General features: G+C 36.7%; 1 protein-coding gene across 1 annotated transcript in view; it reads left to right on the top strand.

Annotated features, from left to right (window-relative positions):
• LOC148950246 (uncharacterized) overlaps positions 1-19,051 on the top strand; it is a 251,772-nt gene that overhangs the window by 121,810 nt on the left and 110,911 nt on the right. The window contains exon 11 of the mRNA XM_089091811.1: positions 6,124-6,284. Coding sequence (XP_088947937.1) covers positions 6,124-6,284 — 161 coding nt within the window. The remainder of the gene's footprint in view (positions 1-6,123; positions 6,285-19,051) is intronic.

The following is a 19,051-nucleotide window of genomic DNA, read 5'->3' as shown; positions in this document are numbered from 1 at the left end:
GAATCTGATCTCCAGATAGCTCAAGAAAAAGAAGTCACGTTCATATGGCTACACATTTTATTTTCCCTCAATAATTGAGAGTGGCGCAGTTATAGACTTACTTCACTCCCCATTGCTGTGGCGCAGGGCTTGTTGGCACAATCTTTAGCGCTATAAGCGGCGCTATTGGAGAAATTACAAGGTGTAAGTTCACGACCTTTAGGCATAATATTGCCTTTGACGCGGATCATTAGATATTTCCCAAAAATCGGAACCACTAGCATACCCTTCACGAATGTATAGTGGACCCATCTATGCTTAGAGGCCTATTCTGGGAATTTCCAGGTACCCAAACGAGGTTCCCAGTCGTTGCTGGCTCCATTACCTGCACATACCCTCGATCTGCTCAATGGATTTAAAAGTGCTCATTTCTCCACTGGGACGAAAGATTTTTCATAAGCTGCTAAATTTAATAAAATTGGAAATAGGAAGCATATTCATATTTTTGTTGATTCTTCTAAAAAAAAAATAAAGCTTCATCAGGTGCGCATGTCCCTTCGTTGAACCTTGTCGTATATAAAAACAGTTCGTTATTATGTCTAATGTCAGTCGAATTTAATCCCAGAAACAAGATCAGTGAATAAGTTTAAATATTTTTTTGCCTATTTTTGCCAAATATTTTTTTGCCCAAAAAATTCAAAAAAACAAAAAGCCTTTCGGGTTTTTCGATGAAAATGCAAAAAAAAGCATTTTCCATGAAAATAACCCCCCCCCCCCAAAAAAAAAATAACAGGTATTTTGAAAATCAAGGGTGAGGGGGGGGGAGGGGGCTTCTGTTTGAAAAATTTAGAAAGCGTCCCCCCTGTGATACCACTTAAAAAATGACAGTTTTCTCTGTTTAGTTTTCTTAAAGTTTTCTCTGTTTTCTTCTCAAATTCATTTCAAAATAGATCAGAGTTCAAATGCAGGCTGCACGTTCAGGTGCAGTTGTCCTGAAATCCCTAGCATTTAATTACCTAATCCCCTATTCACTGTCGCTCGTTCCCTCCTCCCCATTTGACAGGCTGTGCAACATTAAAAATGAAACTATTGACCATAATCGAATAGAAAGTAACGTACTAATGTAATCTCTGAAAAATATTCAAAATGAACTCTTAGATTGCCTCAAACCCTATAAATTCATTGCCTTCAAAAAAAGCCTAGCTGACCCTACCCTCACAAAGAGCACTGAACTGGAAATATTCAAGTTGATAATCCAGTGCCTTGTATCCAAAGAGTGACTACAATAACTATAAAATGCTACAAGTAGTTGCAATATAATACTCCTCCGTAAGATGGAGAGGCACGAAGAGGCTGAAAAGATGTGACTGGGCATTCTGTAATCACCTAAGAGAGTAAGGGTAAATATTATGCTCCAACGAAGTGCCGTTTAATATAATTTTTTACTGCAAACATAAATTAGGGCCCAAATTGGGCCAAAATGATAGATGATAGGCAAATTTGGCATAAGGCCTTTTTAGGATTGTATAAAAATGATGTCAGGGGATGTCAGCGGAGAGGGGAACGCCGAACAGATATGTAGGGTGCCTCAATTGGAGGTGTGGACCAAGGGGGACCTATTCCCCGGGCTCCATAATTGAAAGGGGGACACCCTAGCCTGGGGACCATAAATACAGGTGGAGGAGGATGAAGACCCCTCGGATATACACCGTACAGGGACCATTGGTGTTTGGAGACGTCCCGAAGGTTACACACCTTCCCCCAGTAGTGGGTAAAATTTATCGGTGCCGTAGACCACCGAACGGGAGGATTCTATCCTAAACTGTGAAGGGCAGATGATCTAAACCATGGACAATGGCCTCTGCTAAGGGTAGAGAGGAATGGCTTGCCGCTATCTGGACAAACAGCTACGAAATTTGTTCTCTCTTAAATAATGATGAAATGGTAAAACACAGAATAAGAACTTGTGCTACCGTGCCCGGGGCAACCGATAATCTTAAATCTAGAGTTGTAAATTTTAGAAATAATTTGATTGATGATGATGACGATAACGATTTTATTACCACGTTCGGGCCAACTGACGATCATTTATCTAATTTTGACGGCTCTCCTGTCGGAAAAGACTCCTATTTATACCCCTAAGAGATCACTTTCACTTAGAATGCTAAACGTACGAACACTTGCTAAACCAGGAAAAAAGGGATTAACTTTAAATGAAATCAACCGCTACAATTGGGATACTATTGGACTTTCAGAGACCCACCTTCTTATAAATAAAATAGAAACGATAAACGGCACCACCCTCATTACCTCGGGACGAAGCGATTGTGTTCACCGTCAAGGTGTTGGCCCTACCCTCGAACAATGCAAAAAATCTCTACTTGCCATAAATCCACTCAGATCGTATCATCACGGGCCGTTTTAAAGGATCCATTGCAAACTTGTTCATCATCCTAGCTTGCCCCTGACTCCTGCCGAAGTGACCAAGAAGTGGAAGACTTCTACGCCCAGCTCCAACAAACCATAGATCAGGTGCCCAAGAGAGATGTTCAGTTTGTGATGTGAGACTTTAACGCCATCGTGGGACAATCAAATGCAGGTTTCGAAGATTTAATGGGAAAGTTCAAACATAGTTGACAAAACCATAGGGGGTAAAATACTCATAGATTTCTGTCGTGATAACGAACCTTTCGTTACCAACACCATGTTTCGACATACAGAACGCAGAAAAGTTACATGAAGATCCTCAGACGGCCACAACTCAAACACGATCGACCTTATGCTTCTCCGTAAGTGTTCGGAGTCATCAGTACTGAAATCGGTATCTTTAGCCGGTCGTGATTTCGCCTCAGACCGCGTTCTAGTCATATCAGAACTCTGTATGTGCCTCCGAAAGCCCCAACAGCCCAAGAAAAGCTACCCAAGATATTGTGTTGATCTGCTGAAAAACACCGAAACAAAGAACAAGTATAGAACCGCTCTCCCAAATAAGCTGTCGAGCATCCATTTCACGGGAGCCCGAGTCACAGAGGAAATTGACTGTCTGGTTGATGAAAGCGTATCAATCAAAAGAGAAACGGCTGATGAAATCCTGGGAGTACATTCCTACTCTGATAAACCATGTATCAGACCCGAAATAATCAAAATCTGCCCTGAAAAACGTAATTACAATAACAAACAAGACTGACAAAACCAGGACGAATAGAAAAGGCTGAAATATCTAGTAGAGAAAAAATACGGCGGTTTCTGTACGATTACGTCTACGACAAGTGTCACGATTGTGAGGATGCCTTTTAGAAAGGTGACTGCCACTACATGGATAAAGAATTACGGGAACTGTCGAAATAAAAAACCTGCGGCTGCACCAACCCTGTTAGATAAACATGGAAAATTCATCACAGATTCTGAGTAAAGGTCTGAACGATGGAAGAAACACTTCTGCCAGAAACTGACCCCCACAATAACCCTTGGCCTATCTATCCTACTATCTTTTCAACTACCATAGTACCCAGTAGACCCAAGCCTGCCACCATTACGAGAAGGAGCAGTTGTAGACAAACAAACAAAGTCCCCGGCCTCGATGGTATCCAATCAGAGTTACTTAAGTCGGGCCAGAAGAACTGGTGGATATCTACAAAAAAGTCACCACAGTCATCTGGGAAACGGGCCACTTTCCCAGATCCTTTACTAAAGCCTCGATTGTCCCCATTTATGAAAAGGGCTAAAAAGGTGACTGCAACAATTACAGACCAATTAGCATGACAAGCCAACCGGCGAAGATCCTTGCGAAAATCCTACTTCACCGACTCAAATTCCTTACAGACTTCACCTTAGAGGAATATCAGGCTGCTTCCGAAGAGATTGATCTACCTAGGATCAAATATTCTCCACCCAGCGACTGATGGAGAAATATAACTGATCGCGAAAGAGCTGCTCTTACTTTTATTGACTTTAAACGAGCCTGCGATTTGATGTGGGAAAACGGGCTTTGGCACATGTTTCTGCATTATTCAGTCACCGAAAAGACGGTAGCCCTGATCAAAGACAAGTATCCGAATTTTGTTTGTCAGGTTCAGACGCCTGAGGGACTGACAGAACAGTTCCAGACATCAGCAGATCTTCTCCAGGGCCGCCTCCTGTCCCTGCATCTGTTTAATCTGTTCCTAAATGCAGTTTTATCACTCGCAAAAACCACAGACGACGCATTCATTTGAGGGAAATTTATCGAAAAATTAGCTTACGCAGACAACATTGTGAAAATAAACAGTCACGAACATCTCCAAATAAACACAGACGAACTAGTATCAGCAACCGAAGCCTTTGGAATGGTCGTCAACGAAGCCAAAACGAAGGTCATGCATGTGTGTAGAGACTCTTTACCCAGAGCCATGCAGCTAACCATAGAAGGAGAGTAAATAGGAAATGCGGAATCTTTTTTTTACATTGGCAGTCTTTAAACCTCGAATAATGATTGTCCGAAATTGATTAGGCGTAGACTTGGCCTAGCAACCAGCATCTTTAAGAGGCTATCGTCAACCTGGAAAAGCAAACTACTATTAAAATCACTGAAGGTATGGGAGAGACAGTTAGCACACTTAATATTACGAGTACATGGGTTGCCTTTTGAATTTTCGTGATCACCAGAGTACCGAGAACATTTTGTAATATTAGAACTGTATTGTTGCAGATGGTCAAACTTTTGGCATTTAAAACACCTCAGAAGCACGGCAACATATTTGTCCACCTTGATATGGCAGTAAACGACGTAAATGCCGTATTTGAGTGCTTTTTCAAGAGCCTCTTTGTCTCCGAATGTTAGCTTCACTGACTTGCTAGTAGCATAGCGTTTCGCTTCTTGGATCCCTTTTATAGTAGACTCAATCTCTTCATTTGTAGTATCATCTGGGACAAACTTAGCCAAAGACAGATATTTTTGTTTTTGAACTCTAACTACAGCTGTAGAGTTTAACTAAATGCTATTAGCTATTGCTTCTGCAGCTTTGTCGATTCTAGCATACAATACCAGCGTATTGCTTTTTGTGATTACCTTTTCTGGAGGCACCATTGAAGCCGAGAAATTCTTTTTGCTTTTGACAAGATTTTATAAATTTTGGGTGGTGCTTATTTCACGTGAATTGGGACACTTTAAGATTCACTGGGAGTGGGCCACGTTTTTGTTTCGTAACCGGCATTCCATCGGTCTAGCCATACATTTACTTTTCCCCCACATTCATTCAATTTGCATGCTAATGAGGTAAATACATCGTAAGGTATGGTAGTAGTCTCAGATGGGTCAATGATAGTGAATTTGAAAGGGAAATCACCTTTTGCGTCCAAATCTTTCATAGCATGTATCACGTCTTCAACGAGCAAAGATACACTAATTGTGTTTTGCGCTCTTTCAGTATATTAACTTCATTAACTAACAGCTCTCGCTTAAATCTTATGGCTGATGTGATAGATTGCTTGTCAAAAAATTTCACAGTTGTGCTTACAACTGATTCATGGGGAATATATTTAAAATTCAGTTAACGCTGAATAAAATTTAATAAAGGGCTATATAAATTCTTGATTTTCGCCATTACACACACTTAGTCAAAGAAGAAGGTTGAAAAAGATGGAACAGCCGTACAGATCACCAGGAGCAAGGGAAGCATCGAGACCTGCTCAGTTATCTCCTGCAATTTAATGCTAATTAAAGCCGGCAGGTACGTATAGGGCGCTTCCGGCAGCCTCTCCCCCTTCTTCTGCTTGCTCCCAAACAATCCACGCGGTGGTGTCGACGCAACTTACGACAAAGGTTGAAATTTGCTCAAATTTCACAGGGTTCTAGCAATTTGTCTAACTTTTTTAGGATTAACCGGGAGAAAAAATAAATCTTCTATTGGCAACCTCCAATCGGCAACAATAAGGTAAAATAATTGTTCAGTGATGGCTCTTGTCTTGTGGTAGCCTCTTTCGCCAGGTTATGTACCAAGGCGTTTGGCCTCCCCAGTGGCCCGAGTCCATAAATAGTTCCTCCACGGAGCAGTGTTTTGATAGTCAATATAGATATTAAAAAATTTACCGTAAGAGCAGATCATAATTTCAGTTGGCTGTATGTATATATAAATGGAATTTGCTTTTAACAAGTTTATTTTTTAGCCCCAACCTCCAATTAGAGGCCGCTTGGGCCCTAACAAACATAGCCAGTGGTACGTCAGCTCAAACACAAGCTGTTTCTGATGTTGGAGCGATTCCTGTATTCATTGAGCTCCTCAAATCTCCTCACCCCAATGTCTCTGAACAAGCAGTCCGGGCTTTAGGTAATTTTGGCTCGTTTAATTTGGTAATGAATTTGTAACTGGTAATTTAATTTGGTAAAAGTGGTTCATTTAAGCTGTGAGATAACTAGTCTTTTTTTACTCACATTGGGATATTATTTATGTAATGTTTAATGAAATTTTTTTAAACTAACACATTAAGACGTTATTTTAACATGCTATGACTAAATGGATTTGATTTCGCTTAGTCTATAACCTAGTTCTAAAATTATTAAATTAAAGTATTATTTGCTGAAAATTAAGTAATTATTTTAATTATTAAACTTTTATTAAATTAAAAATTATTAAAATTATTTTAGAATATTACATCGTTGTTTAATGATACTAGTTACTAAACTGTTGATTAAACTATATTTACTTTTTAGCTAATTAATGCTGCAAGAATTAAATTTAAAAGTAAATAAACGCTTAAAGTAAAGGAAACTAGAAGTAAAGGTATAATGTACAGACAGGTTGTATTTAGAGTGTTGAAGGTACATAGTTCTGAATTTTACTATCTTCGGCTATCGAAAATTCTTTATTCTGGTGGGTTTTACACCTTTTATAGCTTCAATATAAAATTTAATCGTAAGGGGTCTGGATCATGGATAATTTTACTTGTTTTTAAATATTCTAGGGAAATTAAGTAAGTCATTGAAGGTGAAAGTCTAATGTAAGGGAATTTCACCCTTTATCTGATATCTTTATGAATATAAATTCAGCTACTGGTTTCTAGCTACAGCTACTCAGCTAATGGTTTAGGTTCTCAGTAATTGTGGCTGGCTTAAAGATAATATAACATGTTATGACTAAAATGGCTTTAACTTGGCCATTGCCGTAATCTAGTTTTTAAATTGTTCCTGTTTTTTTTAGCAAGTTTTTGTTCTTCATATTAGGGATTGGCCTGTTCGACCATTGTTTGGATGGTTTGATAAATTAACTATGAATTTAAAATCAGTATTCATCTTAATTAACTTTTTTGTATTATTAGCTTTTGATTGTCTTGTAACTATTAAGTTTTAATCATTAGCTTTTAAATTATTAGCTTTTTACATTATTCAATTATTAGCTTGATTAATTAATAAGTAATAAATTATTTATTAGTAACAAACTAACATTAAGCTTACTTGTTGGCTTAATAAACCTTCCTTCCAAATGTATGTAAACAAGCATTGTGTAGAATTGAAAATGAGTGATTGGTCTTAAGCCTGCGCTGGTAAGACCGTTCGCTTTTCATGAGAGGATAGTGCTTTCAACGATTTATATGATAGAAAAATTATTACATGGAACATATCGATATCCTGAATAATGAATTTAGATGTTTTGAACTAGAACTATTTTAAGTAGTGGAAACTCACCTCCCAGGGATGCAATGATGCGATGGAAACTCACCTGCATCATGTGATGTAGGCAAGGAGGATGGGTGTGTTGGTAGAAAGTAGGGCTCCTCATGAATTAGAGAGCATGTAAATCATGTCTAGGCTTGGAAGGTGTTACAAACATAATTCCACGTGAACACTTTATGCCTGTTGATCCAACAGATGGAGATAGATGTCAAATTGTCAATTTTTTTCATACTATTTATTAAGCACTCTTTAATTCCGTTCTTTAATATGTGTTTTAATTAAAAAGTGGGCTTTAGTTCCATTGGTTTATTTTGGGGACGTATTTTCTTCAGTCAATTACATTATTCTAGTTGGTTTATTTTGATGACGCAATTAATCAGCAAATCACATTATTCCTTAAGCGTATATCAGGAAGGTAAGCCAAAAAATCACGCCTTGTTTCTGCCTGTTTCGAATTCTGAGCCAGTAAAATGAATGCAAAACCAAATTGGTATGAAATTTTATGCTAGGAAAAAGATTTTTTTTATTTCCTCTTTCGTTTCATTTCTCTTTTTTATTTCTCATTTCTTCTTTCATTTGATTTATTATTCCTCTTTTCAACTTTCTACATCTTTCTGTATCAGTTTCCAGTTCAAGAATGCCTACTGAAATTCTAAGAAAGGCCGTAAAAAGAATAAAAAAAAAAATTATCTAATGTTATTTTCAGTAAAAATTGTTTTACGAATAAGCTCTCTGTACCGGATGCGGAATCTGGTGGCTAGCGTTTACCCCCCGTGGAAAATACCCTCTGACACCCCTTTGAAAATACCCCCCCCCCTGCATAAAATACCCCCTCCCTCTACGAAAAATATTCCCCCGTGGAAAATCCCTCCTCTTAAAATACCCCCGGAAAATACCTCCCCTACGCGGGTGGTTGGTCTCTAATCACTTTTGACTTTAAAAAAGGACTAAAACTCTCAATTTCTGATCTAATGAGCACACTCGGAAGTTTCTGCGACCATATGGTGGAGGTTGTATCAGGAAAGGACAGTCCTCCTTCCTACTTTCATAATAACAGCGAAGACCAGAATTCTTCCCAGAAATCATATGGGAGTAGATATCAATTTCACATGTTCGATGCGTTTTTTAAAGTTTCTTTTGTACCCCTCGAAAAAATACCATTCCCCCGTTCCAAAAAAAAACAATTCTGGTTACGGCCCTGGGGATCATGCATCAATTTTTACCTCACACTCCCGTCGTCTTTCTCTTAGAACTAATTCTGTATTTATTTGAAGCCTCAATTATAGCTAGGAAGTTCTAGCTTTAAAATACACCTTTTAAAATTTCTTCCATCCTCTTAAATTACAAAACAATCGGAGAACCCCATTGTAAAAGTTTAAGCGCCTTTTGTAGTTTGCTAATTTGTCCATTACTTACAGGCAGTGTTTGTTTTTGGGAAACATACGGGTATTTTTTTTTGGGGGGGGGGTCTGCATTTGGGATTATCCGGGGGAATTTTCAGCGGGGAGAAAAGTTTGGGAATAATTTCCTTACAACGGGGATCAAATTGTCTCGCAAGAATTTTATCCGTATACTTTCCTTAGCACTTCTCAACTAAAAAAAAAAAAAAATCAAATAAATCTCAAATTTGGAAAACCCTGTTTTTCTCAGGGAGGGGGGGTATTTTTCTCGGGTGGGAGGTATTTTTATCGGGAGAGGGGGTGTTTTTCACGGGGGGAAGGTATTTTCCGTGGAGGAGGGGCTATTTTCCGCTGGGGTATTTTCCGGAAGGGTAAACGCCTAGAACCGCGGAATCCTTGTATTATGAGTAAATGATTACGAGTATTACGAGTGTCTGTATTACAAGTGAGATTACAAGTAAACTCTATGTGGTAAATGGTAATCCAAGAATACTTACTGAGATTTTCAAGTGAGGCTGAAATGAAAAGAAACCTTCTACTTTAGGAAAATTTATCTATCTTCGTTTTATCTTTTTTTTTTACAAATGAGAAATTATTTTAATGCAAGATAACTAAATACAAGGATAATTCTAAAATGTTTAGTTTAGGCAATTCTGAAATTTACATTTTACATCCACCATCTTGTTAACCATATGGATTCAGTATGTAACCGACATGGAGGTGAATAGTGACTCGGATGAATTTTACTTGAAGTTATGGGAACAAATAAACATGATACATATGTTATAATCCTGCTATTGTTATTCCCGGGAAATAACATAATTTTAGTTGCACATTTTCTGAGTAAAAACTGATTGGTGTTTGTCTTGGTAACATATGCCAATGCAAAATTAACCGATAGAGACAGTAGTGACTCATATGAATTCTGTATTGGAAAACAGACCATATCCAGTATTTTGTTGGTTTTATTTTTTTGGGGGGAGGGGAGTACAAAAAGCCTAAAAAGGTTAAAAAATTGTTCATTTGTCTTTTTGTTGCTTTGGTACGTGTTGGTATTGGAACCAACTCATATTTAAGGTTAGAAAATTAGCTAAGGGTATTAGAAAATAACCCTTTAAGATGGCATTAGCTTGATGTCTGTACAATAAATTACTTAGCATAATCCTACTTGCTTTACTGAGAGATAGTATAGATAAAGTGTTAAGAGAGTTTTCGGAAAGGGAATTGGCGACTTGACCACATTCTCCTGCTTAGATTGGAAATATTGTATTTTAGTTTTGTGTTTTTGGATTAGAATTCGTTTTTCGCACGTTCTCATGCTAATTGGAAAGCGTTTTGTGTTTCAAACCCCTTTACTCCTGAGTTTTCAAGAATACTAACAGACATTTTATTCATCTGATAAAAAAGAGTTTTTCGAAGCTTGTATCCTTGTATGATATGCCATAAAAGTGTGATGAAAGGGGTCAGGACCCTGGTGTGGAAGGCCAGATAGGTACGTTAAATTAATTAGCACTATATACGATGATGGTATTGCTACGGTTAAGGCCGTAAGTGAAGATGGTAATAACTGAAACTTTAAAAAACGGAATTTTGATATCAGTAAATAAATCAAAAGGATTGGCTTAATATGCTGATTCCAAGTATATAAGATTCTTTATATTTAGTTTTACCCATCAAAGGCTACGAATCTGAGAAAATTTGCCGGATCTCTGAAAAAGGATGGAAACACCCCCTCAAAGTCCAAGAATCTTAATTAATTCCTACATTCAGATTCAGCGTATTAAACAACCTTACTGTTGAGGTTTCAGGGCTGCGCGTTTGTTTTGTTTTTCCTGGAGGGATCGTATCGAACCAATGATCCTTGCGCATCGGGAAAGTGCTCATTCAAACGGAAATTAAAAGTTCTAGTGCTATTTCTAAGCAACTAAAAATATTGGAATGTAGCGAGCTCCCCTCTCATGCCTCATTTTTCCTTTAAATCTTCCAATTAAAATTTTTAGATAATGTATCAATTTTGTTCAGCATAGTTGAAAGGAGTAGTGAAGGGCCAATTACTCAGAGGGGAGTGACTGCAGACCACTTTCTGCAGCAACACCCATTTCTGGACCAATCAGAGATGTTGATAAATAAACTAGATTTATGCAGTAGCCTATGACGAAAATCTACTCATGTAAGAAACTAAAAATCGATAACATAATAATAAGGTTTCCTTTAGATTCTAGTGTATAAGTGATATGTAATTTAAAATTCTGGGAAGCTAATTTATTTAAAAGTATCAATTAATATATTTTAGGCTTCCCAGTTGCTAAAGAAGTAATAGCACACGGTGGAAGTACTGGATTCATCCAAGTTGATTTGCTTTATTTGTAACGAAATTAGGCTACGTTTAGTGATCTGTAATTACGTATCAGCTATAAGATAAGATAACGTGTATTTCAAGCAAAAATGTGGCCATGTACATAAATAACATACAAGATTAACAAATTACAGCACTCGTCACAATAATAAAGAAAAATTAAAATAAAATAAAAACTACTCTCTTTATTTTTGCAAAATACTCATCAAGATATCTTCCCACTAGACAAATAAATTTTGACGACGTACTTTTCAAGGCATTAGGAAGCAGCATTCCATCATTCCCAAATAAATTTTCCCTTACCCCAAAAAGACCTCGACAACGACTCAGAAGATGCTCCAATTTTTCCTCTTCTTCTTTGCAAAAAGGGCAAGCAAACCCGCGGTCCTGGACACTTATACTCCTCTTAAAAACTTTCAATCTTGAACGAATCGGAAGACAATTAGATCGTAGCTGCATCCAATATGTAAGGTATCTAGACGGTAAATTTAGCTTAAAGTAAAATTCCTGACCATAAATTATCTTAATCTCATTATAATATGTTAAAGTTTCCGAATTCTCAATCTCCTCACCCCCTTTCTGTATCGTCTGGTCCTCCAGCACCCGCTTAATTTCTTTGTCCAACTGTAATTGTTGACTAGTTGGTCCAAGGCCATCGTTCCATGCGAAAGAAAAACCTGTCTTATCCAATACCTCTTTAACTTTAAAAGGCCAAGATCTCTTCCTATGTAGCTGAAGTAACTCATCACATGCAGCCTTCAGTAACCTATCACTGGGTAACTGCACAACCCTTAGCCAAAATTTTATCATTTGGACTGTCCTATAACTTTTAAGAGACCAAAGTCCAAGGTCTTCTTTAAGAAACTGGGAATGGGTCATTCTATGCAACCCTTACAATCTCTTAAAATAACCTAGCTGAACGCTTTCTAACTGGGCAGCGTTCTCATGTCCCCAGATCTCTGCCCCGTAATGGAGAATCGGCATAATCTTGTATAAAAAACCCTCTTATGCAAAGACAAATTCTTTATTCCACTAATTTTATTCCTGAAAAGTGAAAATGTTGCAGCTCTTCCCCTATTTAACACTTCTTTAATATGAGAACTCCATCCACCATTACTTTGGAAGATATAACCAAGATACTTTATTTTTTCAACTACTTCTAATTGTTGTCCTCCAAATACAAATATATTATCTATTTTTTCATTCGTTTTACTGAAAACAACCACTTTAGTTTTTATAACGTTCAGCTGTAACTTTTTCATTTGTAAGTATTCTTCAATTAAATCCAGTAACATCTGAAGCTCCCTTGCCGACTTCGCCACCAATGCAGTGTCATCCGCAAATAATAACACTGAAAAATTAATTTTTCCAAGACGCAGCTTTGGAGCCCATTTTTCTTCCAGAAACTCCACCACATCATTCAAAAACAAACCGAACAGTCTCGGGGACATGGCGCTGCCCTGCTTCACTCCTTTATTAAGGTCAAATAGCCTGGAAAATCTTGAACCTGCAACCCTGACCATAGATTTAGTCCCAGAATACATACCAACAAATAAACGAATAAAACTTAAAGGTAGACCTACATCTCTTAAATACTTTTCAAGGAGAGCTGTATCTACGTTGTCGAATGCCTTTTTTAAGTCTAGAAACGCAACATACAGCTTTTTTCTACCTGATCTATACTTCTCTATCAGTGCACTTAACAAAAATGCTCTATCCGACATACTATACCCTTTCCTGAAACTCCCCTGCTCCTCTTTAATTACCCCATAACCCTCCAACCATTCATTCAACCGATTGTCTAAAATTTTGCTAAGTGCAGGCGCTAATGCTATCAACCTATAGCTATCATGATCACTAGGACTACCTTTCTTAAATAGAGGTACCATAATCGATACTTTCCATAGGGAAGGCCATACACCACTACTTATAATTCTATTAAAAATATTCACTAAAACTAGCAAAAAAACATCAAGAAACCTCTTTAACAAAACTGCTGGTATACCATCTATTCCTGGCCCTGATCCTCCCTTCATCTCCTTAACTACTTTCCTAAGTTCATCTGAGGTTAACACCTTCACTAACTCATAATCTTTTTCTTTCATCGGAAACTGCGGAGCAGCCCTTGATTCTTCACTATCAAGGCCACTAGAATCTTCAACTATACTCTCAAGAAAACTAGGCCAAGTATCAGCTTCAGTGATTTGTAATTGGCCTTTTCCTTGTCCATTCTCCTGCCTTATTCCTGACCAAAATTGCATTGTATCTCCTACCATATAAGCCTTGTCTATCTCTTTCTGTTCCTCTCTAATTTTCTCTCGTTTTTTCCTCCGTTTTAGCCTATTATATTCCCTTCTCCTTTCCTTAAACCGTAAAAACAAACTCTGCCTTTCTTCCTCTAGAAAGTAAGCATTCACTAAATCCAGTAACTCCTCCAACTCCTTTTTTGAAGAACTACATTCATCATCAAAAAAACGATTTTTCCTTTTCATATTTGGTTTCTCTGACACACGAGCGCACTCATAAATTACAAAACCCAAATCTTCCATAATTTCATCTATATCTCTTGTTTCATCATACAGACTCTAAACTTTCTCCATTATCTCAGGCCTCAAAAACTCCTCTTTCATCGACTCAAGCTCCTGTTTACTACATTCACTCTTTAAAAACTTCCCTGAAAACCAAAGATCCTTTGCTACCCTCTTAGTAGGCCTATCATCTTTTTTGTTCCTTGGAAATCCTCTTCCAAGACAAAGCTTAATTTCAACTGGTAAGTGGTCAGAACCTACGACCCTAAGAACCTATACATCAACTGTCAGGCTCACGAGCTCAATACAAACCAAAACATAATCAATTACACTAGGGTTTGTCACCGACAGACAGGTAAACTCACCCTCCTCCCCATTCTTCCCAAATCTTCCATTTCTAATCAATAATGCATTATCTGAACACAGTTCCAGAAGCCTTTTACCCCAACAATTAACCCTTCTTTCAATATCTTTGCTCCTTCTAGATGTCTTATAAATATCAGGTATCAGGTCCGGCGTATCAACAAATGAAACTTGATTATTCTCCTTACATATTCCCGTTTAAGCATTAAAGTCCCCCACCACCAAAAAATAATCCTTATCAAAACGTGATCGCAATTGCCTAAGCTCCTCCTCTAATAAATCCCATGTCACTTCTACTACATACGAACTATTCTGGGGGGCAATATACACGGCACCTTAAGTCAAACTTTTACCACTAACAAGATGCATCCGAACCCATATAATATTCTCCGATACACTAGAAATTCGAGAATGTTTACGGAAACGACCTTGCTTAATTAACAACAAAATACCTCCATAATATCTCATATTCTTTGCTGGTTTACGCGCCATATTTTCTACCCAGTAGCCTTAAAAATAAGGCAATGTATCGTCACTATGCCACGACTCCACAAGAGCAATAATATCAACACCGTCTAGGTCCTTCAGTACTTGTTCAACCTCATGTCTCACACCCTGGACATTCCATGTGATTTCTCGCATAGGCTGAATATGACCACACTGTCCCTATTCACTTAGAACAAGCTGGTCAGGTTTCGGCAGGACAAAGGGCGTTTCAGGCTCATCAGGTAACTATGAAAGTCTATAATAATATTTTGATGACGCAGCTCTGGTTCTCCTCGACCGACCTCTGTAGTTAGCTCTTCCACCGCCAGATCTAGAGTCCTTTCTTGCAACATTACGGGCATCAATACGATTTTGATCATCCGGGCTTATGACCTCCCAGACTTTTCGCTTTTCAGTATTTTTCGCAGCTATTGGAGAATTCCGGACAGGACGCGGAGCCCCTTTCGAGAAATTCGGTTTCGGATCACGTATATTAAATTCGATCACCGTCTCGATATCACTCTCGTCTTGACTATCACTCTCAGAGCTTTCAGACACCACTCTGCCAGCGACGCAAATGTTCGTTTTTTCGCTAGCCGGTTCTTTAGCTAGTTCGACGTCTCTTGTTTCTGCTAACCCGTTTCGAAGAGGCCCCTGTTTGTTCACTTCACTGGAGCTGGTGGTTACTTCCTTAACACATTCCGAAGGAAAGTCATAAACAAACACTCTGCCATCGATGCATAACTTTTCACCCCTAAGCCTAGCTTGATGGTGTTTCAACAAAGCGTACTCTAAGACCGGTTTAAGGTTTTTACGAGCTTCCCTTTGCCTGGCACTATAATCAGGGGCAGCCGATAACCCATTCCTCTTCAAAAGGGGATTAGACTTAAGAATTATACCGCGAAATTCAACAGAGTTCATCTTTAATAAGACTGGTCCCGCACGCATTCTGAACACGTCTTTGACGTCACAACGGTTCAGATTTAAGTCCGGTATACACTTATTAAGAACCATAATTATTTCTTGCTTCAGCGTATATATAGCAGGATTAATAGGTTCAAGTTATATAGGACAACATTACTTCTTCTCAGTTCTTCATCAAATGCATCAGCCCGCATGGTAGCTGCTCGTAAATTCTTCCGACGCATCTCAATTTCTCAAAGCTTTGACATTTTCAGATAGTTTTTGGTTCAAAGAAGAAAACTGGCTTTCAACTCATGTAACCTTCACTAAAACGTCCGGCAAAGTCTTTTCAGTAGCCTCAATTAATCGTGGTATCAGATCTAGCTTGAAATTAATTTCCCGTAAAAACTGAGCACTGGCTGTACCCTCAGGCATAGCCTCAGTTAAAGCTATAGTCGCTTCGTTTGAGTTATTAATTTTTCAAAAAATTCAATCCTCCCACACACAGCTTACGTATTACTGCTTCAGTAATCCAAATCACGATCAATAATCATATATAAATAACAGTCCAGAGATATTATCACAAGAGTCTAAAATCTATTTCGTATTTCACTTGCAAGCAACGCTGAATGAAAACAGATTTTAATTCAGAGAAATGATTCATACTTATTTCCGAAATGTCACCAATTGCATAAATACCAATTGCATAGTTAAGTATCTGGTTTCAACGTTATCCGTATGAAAAATATATAAATAAAAACCCTCTATTACAGATTTAAATTTCAAGACATAGACACAGCGTACGTATTTCTGCTTCAGTAATCCAAATCACGATCAATAATCATATATAAATAACAGTCCAGAGATATTATCACAAGAATCTAAATTCTATTTCGTATTTCACTTGCAAGCAACGCTCCCCGAGGCGATGTTCATCAGCCGAGCGCTGAATGAAAACTATAATGAGGTAGGGGTTGACCCATTGTTTAGGTGGGGAAGGATGACAGATTGCCGAAGATTGTCCTTTTTGGCCAACTGTCTAGGGGTAAACGGAAAGCAGGTTGTCATTGTCTAGGGTGGGAGGATTTCATAAAGAAAGATTTAAAGGAAATAGGGACTTTCTGGGAGCGTGCAAAGAAGTAAGCATCGAATAGATTGGGATGGAGATGGAGGAGAAGCATGCGTAGCTGTGTTGGCCTCAGGTGGCTCGGGGCTGCGGTGAGTTGTTAGTAGTAATAGAAGTAGTTGGATAGGTTAGATTCCTAAATAAGTACATTTTGATGTCTAAGGGATAAATCTCAGGGAATTGTAACTCCATTAAGCTATACATATTATTTTTTATTTTGGAGGTATGTCTTGAGAATAATTATTTTAAAGTTTTGAAACTGATTATTTAAAAGAGATGGAGGCTTAAAATATTAACTGCTTATAAACTAAGGGATAAATCTCAGGGAATGGTAACTCCATTAAGAGATACATATTTTTTTTATTTTGGAGGGATGTCTTGAGAATAATTATTTTAAATTTCTGAAAATAATTATTGAAAAAAGATGAAGGCCTAAAATAATAATTGCTTATCAACTAAGAGATAAATCTAAGGGAATGGTAACTCCTGTAAAAGATTAATATTATTTTTTTATTTTGGAGGGGTGTCTTTAGAATAATTATTTTAAATTGCTGAAAATAATTATTTAAAAGAGATGAAGATTTAAAATATTATTTGCTTATCAACTAAGGGATAAATCTTCATGGAATGGTAACTCCATTAAGAGATATAGATTATGTTTTATTGTGGAGGGATGTTTGGAGAATAATTATTTTAAATTTCTGAAAATAATTATTTAAAAGAGATGAAGGCTTAAAATATTAATTGCTTATCAATTAGGGGTTAAATCCCAGGGAATGGTAACTCCATTAAGAGATACATATTATTATTTATTTTTGAGGGATGTGTTGAGAATAATTATTTAAAATTTCTGAAAATAATTATTTAAAAGAGATGAAGGCTTAAAATATTAACTGCTTATCAACTAAGGGATAAATCTCAGGGAATGGTACCTGCATTAAGATATACATATTATTTTATATCTTGGAGGGGTGTCTTGAGAATAATTATTTTAAATCTCTGAAAATAATTATTTAAAATAGATGAATTCTTAAAATATTAATTGTTTATCAACTAAGTGATAAATCTCATGAAATGGAAACTCCATTAAAATATATATATTATTTTTTATTTTAGAGGGGCGTTTTGAGAATAATTATTTTAAATTTCTGAAACTAATTATTTAAAGGAGATGAATGCTTAAACTATTAATTGCTTATCAACTAAGGGATAAATCTCAGGGAATGGTAACTCCATTAAGAGATACATATTGTTTTTTATTTCGGAGGGTTCTCTTGAGAACAACTACTTTAGATTTCTGAAAATATTTATTTAAAAGAGATGAATGTTAAAACTATTAATTGCTTATCAACTAAGGGATAAATCTCGGGGAATGGTAACTTTATTAAGAGATACATATTATTTTCTATTTTGGAGGGATTTCTTTAGAATAATTATTTTAAATTTCTGAAAATGATTTTTTAAAGGAGATGAAGGTTTAAACTAATAATTGCTTATCAACTAAGGGATAAATCTAAGGGAATGGTAACTCCATTAAGAGATACATATTATTTTTTATTTTGAGGGATTTTTTGAGAATAATTATTTTAAATTTCTAAAAATAATTATTTAAAAGAGATGAAGACTTAAAATATTAATTGCTTATCAACTAAGAGATAAATCTCTGGGAATGGTTACTCCATTAAGAGATACATATTGTTTGATTTTGATGGGATATCTTGAGAATAATTATTTTAAATTTCTGAAACTGATTTTTTAAAAGAGATGAAGGCTTAAAATAATAATTGCTTATCAACTAAGAGATAAATCTCTGGGAATGGTAACTCCATTAAGAGATACACATTATTTTATTATTTTGGAGGGGTGCCTGGAGAATATATTTGTAATGGCTGAAACTGATTACTTTGAAGAGATGAAGACTTAAAATATTAATTGCTTATAAGCTAAGGGATACATCTCTGAGAATGCTTTCTCTACTAAAAGATTCACATTATTTTATTCTATTTTGGAGGGATGTCTTGAGGATAATTATTTGAAATTTCTGAAAATAATTATTTAGAAGAGATGAAGGCTTAAAATATTATTTGCTTATCAACTAAGGGATCAATCATAGGGAAATCTAAGTATCAGAGTGAATAAATTCATTATCAACATCTTTTATCTGATACATCGGATAACATTATCAAAATCTAAGCATCAGAGTGAACAAATCCTTTTACCAACATCTTTTGTCGGAGACGTCGGAAAACATTATCAAAATCT

This window comes from Artemia sp. Qi Xiang Cuo, chromosome 7 (assembly GCF_049724085.1).
Source record: "Artemia sp. Qi Xiang Cuo chromosome 7, ASM4972408v1, whole genome shotgun sequence".
Taxonomy (NCBI): Eukaryota; Metazoa; Arthropoda; class Branchiopoda; order Anostraca; family Artemiidae; genus Artemia; species Artemia sp. Qi Xiang Cuo.
Note: the sequence above shows the minus strand (reverse complement) of the source record. Positions and strands in the feature narration are given on the sequence as shown.